General features: G+C 37.3%; 1 protein-coding gene across 21 annotated transcripts in view; it reads right to left on the bottom strand.

Moving 5' to 3' along the window:
* The window catches only part of ncor1 (nuclear receptor corepressor 1), a 124,499-nt gene that overhangs the window by 18,360 nt on the left and 81,528 nt on the right, over positions 1-24,611 (bottom strand). For all 21 annotated transcript variants that reach the window (XM_079871427.1, XM_079871425.1, XM_079871443.1 and 18 more), the window contains 9 exons: positions 22,079-22,243; positions 7,885-8,036; positions 7,546-7,666; positions 7,289-7,384; positions 7,056-7,141; positions 6,803-6,971; positions 5,299-5,418; positions 5,112-5,192; positions 4,553-4,779 (listed from right to left, as the gene is read on the bottom strand). In XM_079871427.1, the coding sequence (XP_079727553.1) occupies positions 4,553-4,779; positions 5,112-5,192; positions 5,299-5,418; positions 6,803-6,971; positions 7,056-7,141; positions 7,289-7,384; positions 7,546-7,666; positions 7,885-8,036; positions 22,079-22,243 (1,217 nt within the window). The remainder of the gene's footprint in view (positions 1-4,552; positions 4,780-5,111; positions 5,193-5,298; positions 5,419-6,802; positions 6,972-7,055; positions 7,142-7,288; positions 7,385-7,545; positions 7,667-7,884; positions 8,037-22,078; positions 22,244-24,611) is intronic.

Below are 24,611 nucleotides of genomic sequence, written 5' to 3'. Positions count from 1 at the left end.
GGTCTTTCCCTGCCATTAATGCTTGGATAACACACCACTAATAATAATAATAATGTCTAATGCGGTGGCTGTGATATTATAACCAACGTCCGTTGCCGTGATTTTTTTAATGACTTTTTTGTCCATAAAAAAAGGATGTTTTAGTCGCATAACATCGGTTAATGGAAACGCCGTCATTTCGCAATAGTTTTTTTTATCGATATTTAGATAATAGCGCAAAACATTTGCGCAAATCTGTAATGGAAACGCTGCTACAGCCACGTACCGCACTAGACATTATTATTATTAATGGAAGGAAACGTATGCTTGTTATCCAAGCATTAATGGCAAGGAAAGACCCTTACTTACAGCACATATGAGGTGTTTCATGGGTGTTTCTCACTCATTTCTGCTCAAACTGAGTCTTATAACACAATAATTCGCGAATACCTTTAAAGAGACCGAGAGCATTTGCACAATATCATTAACTAGTTTATCTAATTTTACATTTAGTTCCTTTTTGCATCTGAACGTTTTTAATAGCTTTAGCATGGTTGTGATGCGCTTTTCTGCATTACTGTACAGTACTTTTTATATTATTTCCCTTTACATGGTATGAAACTAAGCATAAGTGCAAGCAAACAGCAGAGTTTCCAATGATCAATAAAACAGCATGTGCTGTAAATAAATTTAATTCATCCATAATAATAATGCCAGTTGGTTATATCAACATATGTCAAATTAAGTTACGCGATATCAACTTATTTTTATAAGTTATAAACATTAATTTGAAATAACTTAAAGCGTATGTAGTAGATTTGCTTAAATAGCATTTAAACAAAGGAATTGCAAGGGATTAAAACACCGCCCACACGCTGGTGAAAACTGGAAAAACCGGTTTTCTTTTGATTCCCTGAGAGGAGATCGATTAGCATTGGGGGTTGGCAAAGAATTGGCAGACTGGGGGGTGGGGGGTTTGTACTTTCTTGACTCTGTGGCAGCTAAAACAAGCAGCTAAAACAAAGACTGTGAAATTACATTTTGGAATTAACTTCCTTCATGTCGTTTTATTTATACACTGTAAAAAATATTTTTTTGAATTTGTAGGCCTAAAGTTAGCATTAAATATGTTTTACAAACAATTGGTTTACAAACTCTTGGAGGTTTGCCATCATTCAGAAGAGTGGTGCTTGTGTTTAGACTTGTGTTTTACGTGATTAAATCAGGAAGATTACATTGGTTTCTTTTTAGTGCAGGCCAGTTTAACAAAATGCAAAAATATAGTATATAAACATCGCTAAAACAAAGAGTGAATAAGAATAAAAAAAGTAATAAAGTTAAAGCTGCTGATAATTTTGTTTAAATTAACTAGCATTTTCTGAGTGAAAATTGTTTCCTAGCTTTTATTTAAGTAAATCCTACTCCAATTTTTAACATAAAAAATTTAACTCCTACATAAAAAAATAAAGTTTTTTTTATTTTATTATTAATTTGATTATTTGGATCTCATTGAAATGGAAAAAAATATTATGCTGTACCAGGACAGTGCTGCTTTAATTAATAAAGTAAACCTATATGAGTTCAGTGAATCAGGTCAAAAGATTGTGAAAAATTACAATTATGTTAAAACACAACTAACACCATCAGATTTAAGTTTTTAGATTTCGGGTTTTTTTCGGTTTTAATTGGTTGTGACTGGTGGTTAAGTGAACTATACTGTAGGCCTACTTGAGTAGACAGATTTCTAAAAGACATTTAAATTGTTAGTTTTATCTTATTTGTCATTGCTCTTTTTCTACTTAATGTTGTTATGTTATGGATGAGTTAAATTTATTTACAGCACATGCTGTTTTATTGATCATTGGAAACTGTTTGCTTGCACTTATGCTTAGTACCATGGGCGTCAGTTTGGTTTGAAATGTGCTGGGGACAGAGACGCATTCGGAAGTGCATTTTCAGAAGTTCTGGTTACAATGACGCATTCATTTTTTTTCTCTCTTTCGCGCAGGTTATGTTTTGAAAGACGATGTCCTGTAGCTCAGGCACGGCCCCACTTTTCAACAGGCCCACCCAAAACTTAAAAAAAATAAAATAAAAACTTTTACTATATTCTAATTTTGTCAATAATTATAAAAAAAAATCGCCAATAAGCTCATAATTTGTGCTAAAATAGTGTTTAGTTTTAAAAACCATTTAAAAAAGCTGGTTATATTTTGATGTTTCTGCGCAAGTTCAGCAGACAGTGAGGTTGGGGTTTGTTCCGATCAGAGCTCGTGAGTAGAGAACGCATTTCTGAATATTCCGCTCCGCTCGTTCATTCCGCAGGGTCACTCGCTCAACCCAGATGTCCTGTTGCCTGGTTCGAAAATATGTGGAATAAAGTTTTTTTTCCTAGTCGACTAGTAGGCTAGTTGTTAATTTAAGTCATTTGTGGACAAATCGCCGCTTTATATTAATTGAATTACTTATAGCCTACAGGATAATGATAATATAATTAATACAAAACGAAATTCAATTTAAAGAAAGGCAGCTGTTCTGTTTGAGGTCTCTGTGAAAGTTTTAAAGCAGTCAGTTAGTGCCGCTTTCAGAGCGAAAACTGAAACTGAAAACGGTTAATAAAATCGAACCAAAAGTCAAATTAATACGGACGGAAGTTAAGTGGTGGGTACAAAATGACTCATGAGGAAATCTGGGGTGCGTTTCCCGAAAGCATCGTTGGCCAACTATGGTCGCAAGTTCCGTCGTTACCAATAGAGTTCAATGGACATTGCGATGAACTTGCGACCATAGTTGGCCAACGATGCTTTCGGGAAACGCACCCATGGTGGGTACGCGTACCCACCGTCCCCACCGAAATCGACGCCTATGTTTCTGTAATAAATCCGTAAATCAATCACAAAACGTGTTGGCGAATAAAATTTTAAATTGTCAATTTAAAAAAAAGCAGATACGTGTAGCCTATAAAAACCACTTCAATTACAGTTAACAATATCTGAACTGTGCTCTTTTGCATACTTCTAATTTTCTCATGCACTTTGTCTTGTATTTCTGCAATAGATTAATTGATCTGGCCATATGTGACCAGACTAACATAATTTCTCTGTCTTTTTATCTCTTTAAAATATTGCTACTTTTAGAAAAAATGACAATTATGAATCAAATTATTATGAACAAACAATGAAACTGTCAAAATTCAAGGCGATATAACGCACATCTCAGGTTAAATTAATTATATAAAAAACAGAGAACATTTTGTAAAAGCAAAACCGAACAAAATGCGTAATTAAAATAATTGTATTATGTTTTACCAAATGTTTAATACCACTTCCCCATAATGATATAATTAATTTTAAAAACAACATCTGTCAAACTGTCAATCAGATACCTCTTATCTGGTCATTTTTATTTTATTTTAGAAGTCATAACTGTTGATCACCCTTTATATGGATTTTGTGAATATGAATATTTAAAAGATTTACAACCTGTCGGCAAGACCTCAAGCCAACCCCGGACATTCTGAGACTAACGTGGAAAAAGCTTTATGCTTAATGCATTAAGACAGTTCAATTAAAATATTTATAAAAAATGTAATGGCAATCAGATGCGCCCAAAATATAAATGCAACGCGTTGTGCTGCGACATTACCTCACAAGAAATATCTGCACAAGAACAATCACACAAGAAATATCTGCACGAATTAAGAATCTGGGTAAGTCGCATTATTTAAGCCTTTCATTATGTTAGAATGATTTTGTGTATAAAATAAAATAAAATACTGCTGGGTTTTTACAGGCAGTCACGTGTATTATGCTCACACTAAATTCTCTGTTGCACTTATATAAATGCGCATTGCACGCACAATCATCTTAATAGCTGTAGCCTACAAAAAAGTTATGCGCTGGCAAGAACGTCACTTTGCTGTTTTAATAAAAGCAATGTTAAATATTTTACATGCACTCATCTCCTGGAAACCACAGCGATGACAAAGCATATATACAAATTCGTAAACGTTGTCCATTACCCCTTTGAGTGTTTTAAGAGAAATCTTGTAAGGATTTGAGTGTGTTGTTTTTTTATGCGCCACCTGGTGGATATTCTGTGAAGCAAAACACATTGAGGGAATTTGTAAGTAGCGCCCCCCGAAAGCACTTGCAGAATTCTGCGAGACTCAGCGAGACGAATTGCCGAATGCCGCGGGAGAAAACGCGCGTTTTTAAAGGCCACATCTGTAGCACAACTGTTTCCAAAACTAATAAAAAACAATTATCAAATCAGCATATAAGAATAATTTCTGAAGATCATGTGACACTGAGGACTGGAGTAATGATGATGAAAATTCAGCTCTGCAGCACAGAAATAAATTATATTTTAACATATATTCAAATAGAAAACCATTATTTTCAATTGCAATAATATTTCACAATACAGTTTTTTCTGTATTTTTAATCAAATAAATGCAGGCTTGATGAGCATAAGAGACTTATTTCAAAAACATTAAAAATAATGTTGCCAAACTTTTGACCAGTACTGTACATTTCAGTGTGGGAAACAATAAAAATCTAAAATCTTGTACCTGAGCAATGGGTCCTTCCAGGACAGGAGTTTTCCGACTATCTTGGGTCTCCTTACGAGGAATCTCATGAATTGAGCGGCCCGTCGCCTTTATGGTGTTCACCCCCTCGTATGGTTTACCTTTCGTGATGCCTCCCTCAAAAGAGCGTATGGGTGGACTTTCCCTCTTGATCTGTTTACCGTACTTGGAGGCCTCATCATAGACTTCAGCAGATGTTCTTGGAGTTCCTGAAACACAGGGAGAGATAATTTAGAAATTCCCTTAAATTGTATATTTGTGTGTCTATCTATCTATATATATATATATATATATATATATATATATATATATATATATATATATATATATATATATATATAAATAAAGAATAATTATTAATATTAATGAAAAGTTTTCTCCTGTATTTGGTTGTTAAGCAAAAGCCTAAGTTGGAACAGCATTATTATTTGAAATGATTTGAAAACCTTTATATTAAAACAACTAGTCTTTAACTATAAATATTTTTTATAAAATAATTACATATTTTCAGGATTGAAGGAGTGTGGTGGGTCAGCATTACCTTGCATGATGGATCCTGCGAGTATGGATCGATCCTTAGACTCGTGTGGAGTTTCTCTCGGCAATGCTCTGCTGATCAAACCTGGCAGAGAAAAATGTCTTTAAAAACCCCCATAGGCAAACATTCTCACTTCTTCAACTCTTGTGCTTCATTCTTCTCAGAAAAAGCACATGAAAACATGACTAACCTTCATAAGGTGCCGTCTCACGTGCTGGGTGTCCAGGGGACCCCTCCATGATGTCATATGTGCGCTTGAGATCGTGCCCCATCCGTGGGCTTCTAGTGCCCTCTCTAGGGTTCTTAATAGCTGTGGGAACATAAAGCGAGATGGATATATTATTATAATAAAATGAACTAAAAATATCAATAGGCCATGTAAAAAAGACTCCTGGTAAGCTCTGGCTGTGGTGCACCATAAAAATAGAAACTCTTGTCTCAAACATGTCATTTAGCCCTTGAAATGAAGCACTTCACCATCTGACTCCACTTGTGCTGTGGTGTGACTAGGGCTGGGCAATATAACATAAAAATTATCACTTTATAACTATAACTTTTTGACAATATTCGATATAATAGAAACCAAAAAGAATTTTAAAATCATATATCATCTAGGGATGGCGGAAACAAAAATTTTTCTTGACCGACCACCGAGCCTCATTAGCCGGTTGAAACCGGTTAACCGATTAGTTTGAAATATGCTATGCTATTTGAAATAACAGCCATTTCGAGCCGCGCCTGCAATTTCGCAACTCTGTCGCATCTCTCTGCCGCTCTGCCTCCCGCTCACTGTACGTTCACACCGCCGCCGGCGAGAGCGGCAAAAAGTCCCGCAAACACGGCGCCGAGGAGCTTGTATGTAATCGGAGGACAAATGGCTCCTTAGTTTCGAAATGGTTTGGGTACAAGGTGATCGCGTTGAAAATAAAGGCATTTGTCTAGCGTTAGAAGCTCATTTGAAACATTGCCGCGGCTCATTTAAGAAAATGACAGCTCCGAAAAGACGCCGCTTTAGTTTGAGGTAGTGCTAACAATAATAAAGAAAGATGATGATCATCATCACCTTATCTGTTACCACTGAAATGTAGATGTAATGTATTTCCAAATCTAAGCCCATCTTATGCGGATAGATGATGTGCTACTACTGTATAATCACTGTATCACACAAGTTGCAAGTTCTGCAACTTACATCTGTGTCATTCTTTTTGGTGAAATGGTCCCACACACTACTTTTCTTTGCACGCTTCATCCTGTCGTCTGCCCTGGCTCTAATCTCGAGTGTTTTAGCCTGTAGCCTTTACTTTTCGCAATCGCAAACCTTGTGAGCGCGCGAACCCAAACGCTGTGACCTCGCGCCAAATGTTTTTATTGGTTTTTAAGTAGTAGTAGTTTATTTACTACAATCAGGCGAGTTATGAAAAATTGAGTGTGAGGGATTTGTTCACTTCACACAAAAAGATCTTGGAATGAGATGGTTAACTGTAGTAGCGTTAAGTCCACTGTCTATAATAGCCTATTTAGAGATCACTTTTTTTTTTAATTAACCGACTACCGACAACTTTGATCGGTTAATGTTGATACGGTCAACCATCGGTCAAACGGTCATCGGTTAACATCCCTAATATCATCACAAATATAACATGAATAATATTAAATATCACCCAGTCCTACTGGGAAGCAGATTTGGCTCTGACCGTCAAAAGAGAGGATGTGTCCGCTTTTGCCTTCGTAGATGACGTGAGCTTTAGAATGGGCTTCAGCTCGGCTCTTCTCTGGGCCGCTCAGGTCCTCTGTGGCCAATTTAGCAATAGTGCCTTTCAAGAGATCCGCTGCTACACTGGACTGAGTCAGGGCAGGAGTGCCCTAGAAAGAGCAAGCGTGAGAAATACTTCACAACTATAAATGAAAATTAAACAAATACTACACAAAGGCCTATAATAAAGGTACCTGCGTAATGGAGCCACCTCTATACGTCAAGCCCTCTGGGGCTTTTCCAGGTGGCCCTCTCATGTCCTGAATCTGAATGGGTCCTCCTGGGAGCAGAGGAGAGAAAGAAAAACACCGTTCAGTCAGTGTTTGAGTTTGTAGTCAAATGTTCTGGAGCTGCTTCTATTTCACATTCATGACAGGGGATTAACTCTTTGATTTTAGTCATTTTATTGTAGATTTTATCAACTCACCTCTGACTACTCCCTCATACTGAGCTCTGGATAAGAGACCCTCTGCCTGAGCGCTCTGTCCACGTGGAGAACACTCCTCTTGCTTAATATATGACACTAAACACACACACACAAACACAACCACAACCAGGTGTTTAGAGTACATATAGACCGCATGAGGTTATCATAGCGAAACTCGACCACAAAAAGCACGACTTGAAAGACTAGTTAAGCTGAGCTTGTATTTATACTCTCAGAACCCCTCGTTTGCATCTCACCAGGTTTGGCAGGGTCTTGCTGTCTTGGCAAGCCGAGTGAGATCGATCCTGCTGTGGTCTTGACTACCTCCGGTACGTACACAGCATGTGTTTGAGACGGAAGGTATGTTCCTGGCGTTCCCTGAAGGGCATGGGTGGAAGAAGACAAGTCAGAGTGGAATACCAGGAAAACTCCTGATCCTCTGGCCTGATCCCATTGTATGTAGGAAGCATTTAAACTTAGCAGAAGCACCACAAGTTTTAAATAACAACCAAGCTGAATATAAGAGCTGAATAAACAAATAAGGAATCACTATCATATATTTGTTAAATGAAAAAACAACAACCAAAAACTCTTACCTGTGAAATGGAGCCCCCCTGGATGAAGGAGGGCTTATCTGTAGGTTTGGAGGTGGGAATGAGGGGCGGAGGAGATGGAATATTGGGTGGCCTGTGGCGGGAAAACGTCATGCGGACATCTTGAGCTGCCTGGTTTGGTGCTGGCTGAAGAACTGTGAGAATAAAAAGATAGGAGAAACAAGGATTGAAAAGAGGCGGGCAAAAGAGGATCACTCTTTATCCTCAATTATAGACCTTATGTAGCCCCGCCCCTTTACAGCGCTACGCTCGTTGTCTTTTGTCTTCTGGTCTGTATTTTCACATCAATCTTGCGTATTTATGAATTAACGGCTCGTTTTAAAATCTTACCGTTCTACTGACATTTGTTAAGACATCTGCTTTAAACATTACAATCCTCATAATAACTTTAGTTAACTTTACATTAAGTAAATCCACTTCAAAAGCTAATTACTCCTGGACAGCAATGCCATAGAAATATACAGAGCGACCGCAAAAACGGAAGTTCAAAGACAATATTCTAAAAATGGCTGCGCCCTTGTTTCTCTGGCGCATAAGGTCTATACTACGGGGATGTTGAATGCTTGAATCTGATTGGTTGACGAACGTTCTAATTTATTTTCAGGGAAACGCACGGCTAAATTAGTTCCAGGCAGGTCTTGACCGCATTACAGTTCCATATCACTTCGCCAAATGATTTCCGTTATTTCAAAGGTCTTTACAGCCCACAGAACTAAAACCCACAAAGACACTGCCCGAGCAAATAAATATAGTAAACAATAGGATAAAAACAACAAATAATTTTAATGTTATTTGCCACAAAATTACGTTTTATTTATTAGTTATTATGGAAAAATGCATATCTCTTCCTCGCGCTCTCTCTCCCACTCAAACACACATACAGTACGGACACACACTCGTGTGTTGTCTGCACTGCTCTGACGACTTCATCAGTAAAATAATTTAGCAAATTTAAAGCTACATGACGTTTTTATCTTAGAGACTCGAAATGTACCCCCAATTCTGGAATGACCCACATATACATATACATATACATATACATATATACATATACACATATATACATATATACTATTACACATATATATATATATATATATAACTCACGTGGGACAACATATTGAGTATTGTGGTATATTAATACTTTTTGGGACAAGAGTGTCACTGTGGCACAATACTTATTTAATACTTATTTTAATGTTTTTATTTTGGTCCACCTACATCTACACTGATATGAGGAAGATACGGAACACAACTTTTTTTTCACAATGTAAATGTAAAGATAAAAATGGGAAGTCAAAACTGACTCAAATGTGAGTTATGGGGGTTCGGGGGCATACTCCCCCGAGAAAATTTGGATTTCTCTGACCTACAAATGTGCAATTTGGGGCTTTTGAAGTCCAAAAAAAAAAAAAAAAAAAAACCTTGATAAGAAATAGCTTTAAAATTTTGTCATTAGATATTTGTCAACACCTGCTCCCTCCTCATTTACATCTTTCTTTTTCTCTCAGTCTTCTTATCCTGCCCTATTTCTTCCCCTCCTAAAGCTGAACTTTGACTGATAGTCTTTTCATTTTCGTCTGTGTCAGTGAAGAAAGTAAACATAGGCTCAACTGATATTTATATGTTTTATGAATCATTTTCTGAGATAAGTTAATTCACTCAAGGCTACCAGGAAAGCTGTAGCCTATAAGTCAGTATTGCCAATAGGAACCTTTTACAAGCTGTGGGAATTTGAAATCGTCTGTTTCTAAATGTTAAAAGTAATTTTAAATAATACAAATTATAGACTACGTTTACCGCAGTTGGTGTAATTGGCAGAACGTTAGGCATCAAGCGCTGTGGAAACGCGTCAAAGCATTCTCATGTATAAATATATATAATAAATATATATAATATAATAATAAATACTAAAATATATTACAAGGGAAAAAAAAATATCGAACCTAAAACTAGCCTAAACTAGGGAATATTGAACCTAAAACTAACTGTAGCGCGCTCAACCACCGTGAGTGCATTCCCGCATTAGTAATCGCTGGCGTTCAGCGGGGAGGGGAGGCGTGAACCGGTGTAGATGCACTCAATCAGACAGGAGAACCGTGACTGAGAACGTAATGTCGGGAAGCGTGTTTGTGAAGGCGGGCCAGGGGGTGGTATTCAGTTTTGATTTGATGAATGATGAGAATAATTGAATTTGATGAGAATGATTTTATTAGGGCCCAAGCCCTGAAAGGGCGAAGGCCCTATTGTTTCCGTAAGGATTATTATTTTTTTTTTTCTTCATTATTTTTTTTTTTGCCTTTTTGACACTTTTGGGGCCCTTAACATGCTCAAAAACTCTTGAAATTTTGCACACACGTCAGAACCCGCGGCCATCAGGGCCGGGCTGAAGCTGGTACCGGGGCGTGGCAGGGGGGCTCGACGGCGCCCCCTGGAATGGGGTCCGAAAACTTGGTCCATAAATCAAACACGCTTGCGTGTAATAATATGAAACTCAGTACACATATAGATCTCATCGGGCCGAACAACTTTCGTGCTCTAAGTTTTACAAAAGCCCAACAGGAAGTCGGTTATTATACGTTGTTTGGAAAACGCATACAATGGAATGTGAAATACTCCTCCTAGGGATTTCATCCGATCGACACCAAACTCGGTGAGAATAAAGTCAAGACATTGAGGATGAATTCTTGCGAACAGATTTTTGATATCTCGAACGGTTTGGCCGTGGCGAGGAAACTAATTTATGGCGAATAATGGGACACAGGAAGTGTGTTATAACTTCTGCATACATTAACTGATCTTGATGAAACTTCAGCAGTGTATTCGTTGTAAGAGGCCGATCACATGGATGTGACTATTGTGAGTCAAAGTTATAGCGCCACCAACTGGCAGCAGGAAGTGTGTCACTTTCAAAATGCTTTGAAGTCACCCTCTTACTTTTACCCGATTTGCTTCAAACTTTATGTGTATAATGTAAACACACGGCAGATGTAGACCTGTGAAAGGATTATTGATATCTTAGATACTGTTGCCGTGGCAACGCATCAAATTTTAATGTTCTTTTCGGATGCGTTTGAGACTCTTAGCATGCTTGAAATTGGATGAAACTCGACAGACACATAACACTTATTAGCCAGTAGACATGTGAAAAGTTTCAGAAACGGGCGTGGCAGGGGGGCTCAACAGCGCCCTCTTGAACAGGGTCTGAAAACTTGGTCCATATATCAAACACGCTTGCATGAATTAATATGAAACTCGGTACACATATAGATTTCATCGGGCTGAACAACTTTCCCTCTGTCAAGTTTCACGCCAGCCCAACAGGAAGTCGGCTATTATGGGTTGTTTGGAAAACGCTTGCTGTGGAATGTGATGTACTCCTCCTAGAGAATTCATTCAATCACCTCCAAACTCAGTGAGCATGAAGTCAAGACATTGAGAATGCTAAATTGCGGACGGATTTTTGATATCTCGAACGGTTTGGCCGTGGCGAGGAAACAAATTTATGGCGAGAAAAGAGAGGAGACGAAGTGTTATAACTTCTGCATACATTAACTGATCTTTATGAAACTTTAGCAGTGTGTTCGTGGTAAGAGGCAGATCAGATGGATGTAACTATCGTGAGTCAAAGTTATAGCGCCACCAACTGGCAGCAGGAAGTGTGTCACTTTCAACATGCGTTTGACAAAAGTGGGTGGGTTAGTTTTACCAACAGTTACAAAAATCAGTATATATATTGGTCTCACCGAGCCGGACAACTTTCTAATTTACAGTTATTAGCTCAGAGCAAAAGGAAGTCAGATATTTTGGTTTGAATGTGGATTTTTTGGATATTTCAGACTCTGAGTTTTTAGCTACTCTTCCTAACTGGTTTATTTTATTCACACCAAACTTTTTCAAAATGATAAAGATACATTAAAGATGCTAAATTGTGAACGGATATTAAACATCTCAAACGGTTTTGCTATAGTGAGGGACTAAAGTAAAGTAACACTTAAAGCCTCATCTTCTAAAAATGTAATTAAACACCATTTATTTCTATATAAAAGTATAAAAATATCACAACTAAACCCATTTTATTCTTTTTTTTTTCAATTTAATAAATATTTATAAGTTGGCCCTATTGTTTCCGTAAGGATTATTTTTTTTTTTTTTCTTCATTATTTTTTTTTTTGCCTTTTTGACACTTTTGGGGCCCTTAACATGCTCAAAAACTCTTGAAATTTTGCACACACGTCAGAACCCGCGGCCATCAGGGCCGGGCTGAAGCTGGTACCGGGGCGTGGCAGGGGGGCTCGACGGCGCCCCCTGGAATGGGGTCCGAAAACTTGGTCCATAAATCAAACACGCTTGCGTGTAATAATATGAAACTCAGTACACATATAGATCTCATCGGGCCGAACAACTTTCGTGCTCTAAGTTTTACAAAAGCCCAACAGGAAGTCGGTTATTATACGTTGTTTGGAAAACGCATACAATGGAATGTGAAATACTCCTCCTAGGGATTTCATCCGATCGACACCAAACTCGGTGAGAATAAAGTCAAGACATTGAGGATGAATTCTTGCGAACAGATTTTTGATATCTCGAACGGTTTGGCCGTGGCGAGGAAACTAATTTATGGCGAATAATGGGACACAGGAAGTGTGTTATAACTTCTGCATACATTAACTGATCTTGATGAAACTTCAGCAGTGTATTCGTTGTAAGAGGCCGATCACATGGATGTGACTATTGTGAGTCAAAGTTATAGCGCCACCAACTGGCAGCAGGAAGTGTGTCACTTTCAAAATGCTTTGAAGTCACCCTCTTACTTTTACCCGATTTGCTTCAAACTTTATGTGTATAATGTAAACACACGGCAGATGTAGACCTGTGAAAGGATTATTGATATCTTAGATACTGTTGCCGTGGCAACGCATCAAATTTTAATGTTCTTTTCGGATGCGTTTGAGACTCTTAGCATGCTTGAAATTGGATGAAACTCGACAGACACATAACACTTATTAGCCAGTAGACATGTGAAAAGTTTCAGAAACGGGCGTGGCAGGGGGGCTCAACAGCGCCCTCTTGAACAGGGTCTGAAAACTTGGTCCATATATCAAACACGCTTGCATGAATTAATATGAAACTCGGTACACATATAGATTTCATCGGGCTGAACAACTTTCCCTCTGTCAAGTTTCACGCCAGCCCAACAGGAAGTCGGCTATTATGGGTTGTTTGGAAAACGCTTGCTGTGGAATGTGATGTACTCCTCCTAGAGAATTCATTCAATCACCTCCAAACTCAGTGAGCATGAAGTCAAGACATTGAGAATGCTAAATTGCGGACGGATTTTTGATATCTCGAACGGTTTGGCCGTGGCGAGGAAACAAATTTATGGCGAGAAAAGAGAGGAGACGAAGTGTTATAACTTCTGCATACATTAACTGATCTTTATGAAACTTTAGCAGTGTGTTCGTGGTAAGAGGCAGATCAGATGGATGTAACTATCGTGAGTCAAAGTTATAGCGCCACCAACTGGCAGCAGGAAGTGTGTCACTTTCAACATGCGTTTGACAAAAGTGGGTGGGTTAGTTTTACCAACAGTTACAAAAATCAGTATATATATTGGTCTCACCGAGCCGGACAACTTTCTAATTTACAGTTATTAGCTCAGAGCAAAAGGAAGTCAGATATTTTGGTTTGAATGTGGATTTTTTGGATATTTCAGACTCTGAGTTTTTAGCTACTCTTCCTAACTGGTTTATTTTATTCACACCAAACTTTTTCAAAATGATAAAGATACATTAAAGATGCTAAATTGTGAACGGATATTAAACATCTCAAACGGTTTTGCTATAGTGAGGGACTAAAGTAAAGTAACACTTAAAGCCTCATCTTCTAAAAATGTAATTAAACACCATTTATTTCTATATAAAAGTATAAAAATATCACAACTAAACCCATTTTATTCTTTTTTTTTTCAATTTAATAAATATTTATAAGTTTAAAAATAGTAATTGTACTATTTAGTCCCATAAAAGTCAAGTCATACATAGGGCTATACTGCCCTCTTATGTTCAAAATCAGGTAGGCCTATTGTATCTACTTAAAAATATACTAGGTATGTGACGGTGAGAATATTTTACCACCGGTTAATCGACGTGTGACACCGCTGGGGGCTTTTGAATCGCCAACTTAAAAACGAAAGTAAAATATGTTCGTCCACACTGACATTGATAGTGGTTGAGCGAGCGTTTCAAATTAATTCCTATGGAAGTAGGAATTAACTGAAAAACGTTCACTCTGTTCTGCTCGTTCCTCGCCGTGGATGCGCACCGTTATGAATGCCCGTGCAGCCATGAGCATTTTAGTTTCATTTTAAAATTAGCGCCTTTCGGGGGTTGATTGCTTGAAATTATTTTACAAAAGCACAATGTTGTGTTTTATTGCGACTGTACACAAATATAAGTTAACACTTTGCAGTTTGAATGTCGTCCTGTATAATGACGGAGTATGTTTTTATGTGTCCACTGTTCCATCGCGCCCACGCCACACACACACACGCACACACACACACACACACACACACACACGGTTTACTATCTTTGTGGGGACTCTCCATAGACTTAATGGTTTTTATACTTTACAAACTGTATATTTTATCTCCTCACACTAACCCTACCCCTAAACCTACCCATCACAGAAAACTTTCTGCATTTTTACATATCCCAAAAAACTCATTCTGTATGATTTATAAGCTTGTTTACCCATGGGGACCTCTATTTAGGTCCCCACTGTGACACGAGTCCCCATGAGTCTGTGTGAATTCAGGTTGAAGTCCCCACCGGGATAGAAAAACATGAACACACATATACACACACACACACACACATTCCAGCATTGCAATCTTGACATCGCAGCCTGATCATTATAGCCTTAATAAAATATAATAATAAAATAGTCAACCTAACATATAAAAATTACACTGCTCTAAATAGTCAGTAGAACAATTCGTACATTCACAGTAAGCACCGCTCCACTGTGATGTTTCCAAGCACATTTTTGCGCATGTGAAGAGGATGATTTTTTCCATCAATATTGGAACACGAGTGAAGAACAAAGCCTATAATAAAGAATAGTTTAGCATCCAAATACATGGCAAATGTTGAAACATTTTGATTCTAATGAGAGGGTTACGTGAACCCAACACTGCTTACTTTCATTTTTATTTTTACATTAAATTTAAAGGATTTGGTGTGGAATATTTTGAGTGTATCGTAAAATCAGAATAAGGTAAGTCAAGTAATATTTTCTGTCTTTTATATATTTATATATGTGTGTATATATATATATATATATATATATATACTGTATATATATATATATATATATATATATATATATATATATATATATATATATATATATATATATATATATATATATATATATATATATATAGCTGCGAGCAGCGATGAAGGGCCAAAGCCGGCGGTACCGCCACCCCGGTGCCTTTAGGTAAAGGCACCGGGGTTGCGGTGCCACCGGCTTGGGCCCGTAATCGCTGCTCGCAGCTATATTTTTATTTGAATCTATTTATTTATTAATTTATCTGAGGTGCCGGAACGCAGTTCCGGCCCACTTTAACCCCTGCACACATACACACACACACACACACACACTATGTAGTATCGCTTTTAAAAATCAAATGTCACTCAAGGCTGTGCTGTGTTTTGAACTGCACTGAGAGTCGTGCCTAACAACAATCTTTATTCGTAACGATTCACAACGGCCTCTCTTACCTTACTGCTTAAAGGTGGGGTAAGCGATATTTGAAAAATTCTGTTTGAAAGTTGATCGGACTGACACAACAACAAACGTGTAGTCAATCAGCATTAGGGGGCAAATGACGATGGAGAAGAGAGAACGAGCAAGAGGGAGATTTGAAGAAAGACTATAGAGAGATGGCTGAGAAAATGAATGGAATTATGATCAGGAAAGAGCTTTAGGACCCACGTTAATATTAGAAAAGCTTTCCAGGGCTGGAGACAGCTCAGTGGGAAGGCCTGAAAACAGAAGCGGAGGTTGCTTTGATTCCACTCCATACGTGAGGAACACTGGTTTTGACTGTCATTGTTTGTTTGGAGCTGCTGTGCTGTTGGCAACTAACAACTCTTGTTTGTAATTACTATTGTGTATGTTCATTTTTTGTGCTTCCTTGTCATTCGTTCATCTTCTTTGCTTTATTTTTCGTGGAGCACTATTTTGTTGCGCTTCTGCTGCGATAAATATAGACGTCTACTTTTGCATTACGTGTGTAACGGAGGCCAGCTAGTGTTTACTGTTTAGCAGCTTTGTTAGTGGTGCACCAGCCTCGCATGCCAGCGATCGGGGTTCAAGACCGACTCGGAGCAGGGAGGTTAGGATTGAAGGGTGATCTTTGGAGCCGGAGCAATGAAGAGAGTGTGTTTGTTTGGGTTGATTTCAAATATCAACCACTTTCAGCAACTGAGAGTTTGAGAAATAACATACGGCACCTTTAAATGTAGACTCCAGCTCTCGCAGGTCAGATTCACTGCTCAATACTTCTGACCTACTGCACACAACCTACCAAACTTCTGCAAGACCTGCATAAGACCTTTCACAAAACTGCCTGACCAGCTTAATATATAAGAGTCTAAAAAACAACACTCAAAATAAAGAGCTGGTTAAAAGGAAAGCTGACCCAAATGCAGAGAGCCTCAAACTAAACCCCGAATAAAGTCAGTCAAAGAAAAACAGGCCAGAGTCTAATCTGAAGCTCTTAGCAAGAAGAGGATGAATTCTCTCTTCACTGCTGCTCACTAAAAGCACTTCTTTCCTTTTCACTTTCCAGACAGCCCAGTCTCTCAACTCATCTCTTTTAAAATATTGAGTCGTGAACCCTTCTGTCTCCTGTAAAAAGCAGGAGCCTGTTAACTGGAGCTGAGATAGTCTTTGTGGTTCTTTAGTGCAGGGTGTGATGTTATCATGCTATAATAGCTTATCTGTATCAATTGTACGGTTCAGGATGATTCTTATGCACAAATAAGAATAATTCAGGCCTAACAGTACAGAAACCTGCCTTGATCTTTACATGGTTCATTCTCTCGTTCAGAGCTACTGTTTTAATGCCTGTATCAGGCTGGCCATGTGATTCACTGGGGATTGGGGAATGCAGTAGAGAAGTGAAAGATTGATCAAAAGTGACAGTAAAGACTCTTAAGACCCTCTCTCACTGAGTGCAACACGGTAAAACTAAGCGAATCGCCGGCAAACTGAGCTTTCACACTGAATGTGAAATGGTTGATGGCCTTCAGCTAATTCACGCCAGCACGATAGGTGGCGCTGACCGAGAATACATTTTCCTCGTGTATGCATCTCGTAGGTTTTCCCATTTAACTTTAACCTCGTCCACTGCACAACATACAACAGTAAATTTATCACCCCGGTGTGAATAGCTCCATAGGGATCTATTGTTTCGATTCAAGAGCGTCATCGTTCAAACGCGTTCAGTGTGAAAGGGCCTTTACATTGTCACAAAAAAATTAGTCTCAAATAAATTCTGTCCTTTTGAACTTTCAATTCATCAAAAGAATCCTGAAAAAAATCTAGCACAAAAATATTAAGTAGATCAATATATCAATATTGATTTTTATCATTGAAAATAATAATAATAAATGTTTCTTGAGCATCAAATCAGCATTACAATGATTTCTGAAGGATCATGTGACACTGAATACATTTATAAAATAGAATAAGGTTATTTTAAAATTGTTATAATGTTTCACAATTGTACTGTTTTTTGATCAAATAAAAATGTATTCTTAGTGAGCATAAGAGAATTCTTACTGGTCCCAAAAGTTTGAATACTAGTGTACATTATGATCGCATGACTATATATATTATATATATATATTATATATATATATATATATATATATATATACTACCGTTCAAAAGTTTGGGGTCAGTAAGATTTTTTAATGTTTTTAAAAGTAGTATCTTCTGCTCACTAAGGCTGCATTTATTTGATTAAAAATACAAACAAAAATAGTAATATTGTGAAATATTATTCCAATTTAAAAAAGCTGTTTTCTATGTGAATATACAGTAAAGTGTAATTTATTCCTGTGATCAAAGCTGAATTTTCAGCATCATTACTCCAGTCTTCAGTGTCACATGATCCTTCAGAAATTATTCTAATATGATGCTCAAGAAACATTTATGATTATTATCAATGTTGAAAACAGTTATTTACATTTTTATTTCATGATGCTATGATGAATAGAAAGTTCAAAAGAACAGCATTTATCTGAAATCTAAAGCTTTTGTAACATTAAACACTACCGTTCAAAAGTTTGGGGTCAGTAAGTATTTTAATTTTATTTTTGAGGGAAAGAAATAAAATAAATCAATACTTTTATTCATCAAGGATGAGTTAAACTGATCAAAAGTTACAGTAAAGACATTTTAAAATTTGTGCACAACTGTTTTCAACATTGATAATAACAATGAATGTTTCTTGAGCATCAAATCATCATATTAGAATGATTTCTGAAGGATCATGTGACACTGAAGACTGGAGTAATGATGCTGAAAATTCAGCTTTGATCACAAGAATCACGTTCATTTTCTCGTATCTGAGGCGTGGTTTACGAATGCCCAGAGCCGTTTATTGGGCGCTACGAATGTCTATCAAATGCGCCTGTACGTAGCTCATAGCCAATCATTTCAATTATACCAGATGACGTATGTAGAGCGACAGAAATTCGACGAGGAAGAAGACGAAATAAACTTGCGTTCTAAACTACTTAGAACATTATCTAAGGCTGCATCGAAAGGTATCATCGTCATCGTCTTGCTGCTCCCACCCCGTTCTGTGATTGGTTCCCTTTTTGAGGGGAAAATCTGGTCCATGGTATCCAGGGTGCCTAGCAGCGTGAATAAAATCGCGCTGCGCTCAAGGCAGCATGGGGAAACCCAGGCTAGGAATAAATTTAAAATATATTAAAATAGAAAACAGTCATTTTAAATTGTCATAATATTTCACAATATTACTGTTTTTTTTTTGTATTATTGTTTTTTATCAAATAAATGCAGCCTTGGTGAGCAGAAGATACTTTTTTTAAAAACATTAAAACATCTTACTGACCCCAAAATTTTGAACGGTAGTGTGTGTGTGTGTATATATGTGTGTATATGTGTGTGTGTATATATATATATATATATATATATATATATATATATATATATATATATGTTCTTTTTTAAATTTATTATTTACATTTTTTAAATAAAAGTATATATTTATATAAGTATAAATATATATATTTTTTATTTAAGTAGTTTGCTATTCTTGGAGTCCAGTATGTGTGATATCTCTAGTTTGTTCTGTCAATCACAGTTGCATCACCAGTAGTGGTTGTGTTATTGATGTAGCATGTAGGACACAGAGAGAAAGTTTTGTTTACCAGGTCAATAATGCAAACATCAATCATTCCGCTCAATCTAGGTCCTCACAGTAGAGGTAACTGAAGACCAAAAGTCTCGTGCCAAAGTTCATCATGAAACCTGATCACTGTTCCCCCACATCATCACAAATCAAATAAACCTGCAGGAGCGACAGTCCCACCCAAACATTCTGTTTACTTGACGTACATTATTTTTTCTCGTTTCTAGAAACGTCCAGTGTGTTCTATAAGTGTTTGTCTCCATGAGAACGGTTTCCAAGTTGTAAGGGTAGGGCTGATAAGGGAATCAGTCACATGGACTGAGCCTCGTGAGAGCTTCAAGGTTTCCTTCAGTAAGAAACTTGCTGACCTGACTAATAACAGCTATGTATCTTACATGTTCCTCTAAAAGCAGTCTGGTTCCTGTGTCTGCTAGCGACACACTGTCAGGTTACAAGCTCTAGACAAGCGTGCTAATGACTGAAATTCCCACTCATGTACCTGTCTATAATAACAATGAAGCAAAATACTCCATATAGCATGAATATGTATGACTTAATGAAAGTAAATACTTTTTACTGCAAAGTCAAAATCTTTAGGTCCAAACAAGAGGGACTCGAAAGTGCTCTGAACAATAAGCCCACAGGCCATCAATCAAGTCCACATCTACAATGACTCATAGTATTTAGATTTGTTTGATACATCCCCCCCAAAAAAAAGAGAGAAAAAAAAAAAGAAAAAGATAATGGACAAACATTCTTTTCACTGCTATTTTAGACATACAATTTTCTTATTGGTTTCAATTTTCTTACATGACCTGAATTTTCCACATTTTTAATACAATTAGTATTAATTCAGCAGGCTTTTTACCCAAAGCAACATCCAAATAAGGAACATTGCAAGCAATTTCAACCATATTTGAAGTACACATTACAATGCCAAGTTTCAAGCATAAAATAGATTAGTACACAAGCCAGAGCAAAAGTAAAACCCAGAACGGTAGAGAAAGAGTGAACATGTTGTTTCCACTTGTATATTAGTGAAAACAGTAATTGTGTATAATAATATAATATAATATAATACAATATATGTTAAAGAAAAAAGTAACAGTAAAGATTTATAATGTTACAAAACATCTATTTAATAAATGCTGTTCTTTCAAACTTTTTATTCATCAAAGAATCTTGGAAAACAATGTAATGGGTAATAAAAATTCAGCTTTGCCATCACATGAACAAGTTACATTTTAAAATATATTAAAATAGAATACAGTAATTTAAAGGCACAATATGTAACTTTTTTGCTTTAAAAATAGCAAAAATCACTATATCTATGTTATATATTTTTTTAGTTGTGTACTTACATTATCCCGACTGTTTCCAACAACTTTCAAACCAGGAGAAATTTGTCATTTAATTCGAAGACACGGCACGTTTCTTTATTTCCGTTTTGTCGCAGTCAATGGCGTCATATCCGCGTTGTCCCTGGTTTCCGCTCGTACTGCCATGGTAACCAGAGCTATGAACCAGAGCCCTCTGATAGTAACCAAGGCGACAGACGTGGACAATGTAGTTTGCAATGTCTATTTGCACGCTGTTGTTGTTTCGTTCAAACATTATGGACCATGGCAAGCAGACTTTGGATAAAAAAGGAGAACTAAAACGAGAATCAATATCAGCGCGGTGTTTTCGAGATGCCTAGAGCTCCAAGTCCGAGACTTCGGCCGCTCCTACATGTACTTTATTAAACAAGTGAGCACATTTACATAAAACTAATCAATGTTATATAGTTCAAAAATGATAAAATGTTAGAATATGATCTGTATGTTATTCTAATGTTGATCTAGCTTACTGCTAGTCTCATTCAGACAAACTAACACATAATGTTACATTTCAACACTTTCAAATGCAGTTTAGTGTGCTAGTGTAATGTTAGACCAAGTGAAACAGTGCTGCGTTACCTCACAAGTTTAATTTGTCTAATAAACTGACCTGTGAGTAGTAATTCTGCACTTGCGTGTAGTTCGGTAATCGGTAGAATGAAATGTCCATATTCCTTTTATATCCGCGGGACTCGCGTCGCGTGTAGAGCTGATAGCTGTCTCTTAGCAATCCCGAACTGCTTCATATCACAGTCATGATAAAAGCATCGATGTATTCAGTCATCCATAAACATTATTAGATCGGTTGGCTTGACGTTGACGACAAGATCCATAATTCTTAGCAAATGTTGCGTCATCAAACTACGCCTTTGTTATTGTAAGAGGTTAGCGACCCCTAGCGGCGAAAAAAATGACATACTGTACGTTTAAAATTGTAATATTTCGTTTTTATTTATTGTATTTTTGATCAGCCTTGGTGAGCATAATATACTTTTTTAATTATTTTTTTTATATTGCTGACCCCAAACTTTTGAAAGGTAATAAGTAATGATATGAAATAATAAAATATTTGTCTTGAGGATAAAAAAAAACTTTATGGATTTTTTTTTTGGACTGAGATAAAAAAAAAAACACTATTTTTTTAGTAGACCATTTGTATGCTTTTGATTTGAATCACTCATGTTGCTTACATCAATGAGGGTCAGACTATCATTCTTGCACTCAATTTGTACTCTCAACTGGTGAGTGTTCATTTTGGTGCCCATATCTGCCTGAACAAAAACAAGCTGCCTTTCTAAAAAATTGTGCCTGGATACGGGGTGCATGGACTGCTTACCTGGAGGTACACTATAGCGTGCGGCGTTACTGCCGTCGGGCTGGGGTGAGGCTTTGCTATGCTCCCGAGGAGAGAGTCTGTATGGAGAGCCGGGTCTGCCCACTCCACCATGAGATTCCTGTTCCATCAGCTTCAGATCATATGGCATGTAAGCGAACGGCTTACCTTGGGACAGGACAGAGAGGAAAGGCTATCAGATACTCAAAGACATAAAGCAGACCGGCAAAGACACAAAACAATGACAAGTGCACTATCTAATTGCAGTCCCCTTTACTAGTGATCATGAAAACATCTTCTTCAAACCATACTCAAAGACTCAAAGCCCCCCACACATTAATCACAGGTATAGATATAGAAAGGTTAATTCAGTGCTATCACTGTAAATGCTCTGGAAAGTGAAATGTCAAGGCAGGTTTTTAGAGCTACAGTCTGTGAGAAAGAGGTCGAGCAAAACTTGGTGTTTCTAATGGATATCACTACACGAGAGTGACCTAATGTTCCTTTTGGTTGGCTGCTTCTGTCTGGCTCTATCAAAAACAGCACTATGCTTCTTAGCTGAGAAGAGCAAAGTCCACTGTCTCTCTCCTGCGCATTTGACACCCTTCAAAAATCTGTTTTGGAGACCCATTATAAAACCGAGAGGAGGAGGAGGAAAAACAGAAAACGTCTGTCTTTGCCGTTACTGTCTTTACTCAAAATTCTTGGCATGTAAAAACCGAGCAAAAGTGCATGGGAGGATAGAACAGAGGCACTACAGGCACATCACAATCTTTTGGTTAGGCAGCGGTCCATTTGCTTGTCTTTCTGTCTGTTTGTCTCAGGGGTGTTTCTGTAACCTCAATTTTGTATTGTTCATTGCTCTCTTCCCCTGAAGAGACAGTTCTTTTGGTCAGGAGATTTCCCAAACTAAAAGTGACAAATGTTATTTAAGCATAGGATTAGTTTGAAGGATGGGCACTGTCATCCAAATTGGCCATGCCAGTAATTTTCTTGGACATTATTGTTCTTTTTAAAAATTGTTTTGACCTTGTAATTAACCAAAATGTCACAACTTGATTTTCATAACAGGCTATTTCATGTGTTAATGTGCCTGAAATGTGTGAAATCGAGTGAAACATGTTGAAATATGAAATATATAGGCAGATGGGCAACCTTTCCTTGCATCTAGACATTTGCTGAATCCGATATACGGTACTATGATACATCACGATTAATGAACATGCACAGTATTGTTATCGTGGGCATTTTAAAATACTGTGAATAATTATTTATTACAAAATATTCAGATTTTTAGAATGCATTTTAAAAAATACATTTCTTCAAACCAGTTAAAATGTACAACACTGTGTGTGTGCTGCATTAAAGAGCCATGCGCACACTCTGATGTAAACAACCCCAACACGCTTGAGCAGCATGGCGGAACGAGTGAAGGCGCGCTGAATGAAAATACACATTCACACTCTGACAGCAGATGGCACTGATGAAACAGTAGAAATGTAGCTGTTACACTGGTAACCCCATAAACAAAGCAGCTGCGCTACTTTCTATTTATATTTAAAAGTTCAGATTTTTGTATTCGCAATGGTGTTCATCACCATAGATATGTATATGTAAATGCCACATTAGACCGCTCCAGAAACGTCGGTGCGATCGCCATCTTGGAATGTTCAGCGTGTTGTCACTCACAGTAAGAAAAGAATCAATAATGCCACAACAATGCGTAGCTTCTGGTTGTGAAACCACCGAGATTTAAATTCCCTAAGAAAAGGGATAACCTTTCATAGGTGAGAATGGGTTGGTTAATGTCGTGTTAGATTAAGCCTTCGTCTTGGTACATTGTGTTAATAAAGCAAAAAAAAAAAAAGAAAAGAAAAAAGTTTATATATATATTATGCTCATCACAGCACCAAATAAGACTTAATTGGCCAATTTATTTTCAAATATGAGCACTATCGCAAATGTAATATTGATTTTATACAAATGTTAAATAAACTTAAAAAAACATTAATCTCAACCTTATTTATGCAGTTGTAATTGTTCCAATTCAGATGCACCTTCTGTGCCCCCTCTGCAGTGCAAAGATGATTTTATTGTTAGTGATTTCATTTGATTCGTAACAGCTCTATATAGTGTCTTATTATTCTAATTGTATGTATTGATTAAATAGACATTTCTCAGGCAGTAAATGTGGATCTATTAGATTAATTTAAAGCTGCCGTCGGCAACCCTGGAAGATTGAGTGGGCTTAGCCGAAATTTTGAATGTTTACAACTCTCATGCCCCTCCCCCACTATCAACGAATACCCTCCCATCGAGTTTGTGCAGGCCAGTGCGTGTGCACCAGATTTTCTGTGAACGCGCCCGTCTCATAAGCATCGATCAACACCATGGAGTACTCGGAGGTTTTATTTTCTAAAGGTGTTTTCTGTACCTTCGTTGTTTTTGAAATCCTAGGTCCTGTGGTTAACCGAGGAATTGAAATCTTTTCCGCCATCTCTCTTCGTTACTGCGCGAACTTCAGGTGTGTGCATGT

Source organism: Squalius cephalus, assembly GCF_949319135.1.
Source record: "Squalius cephalus genome assembly, chromosome: 5".
NCBI classification, from domain to species: Eukaryota; Metazoa; Chordata; class Actinopteri; order Cypriniformes; family Leuciscidae; genus Squalius; species Squalius cephalus.
Note: the sequence above shows the minus strand (reverse complement) of the source record. Positions and strands in the feature narration are given on the sequence as shown.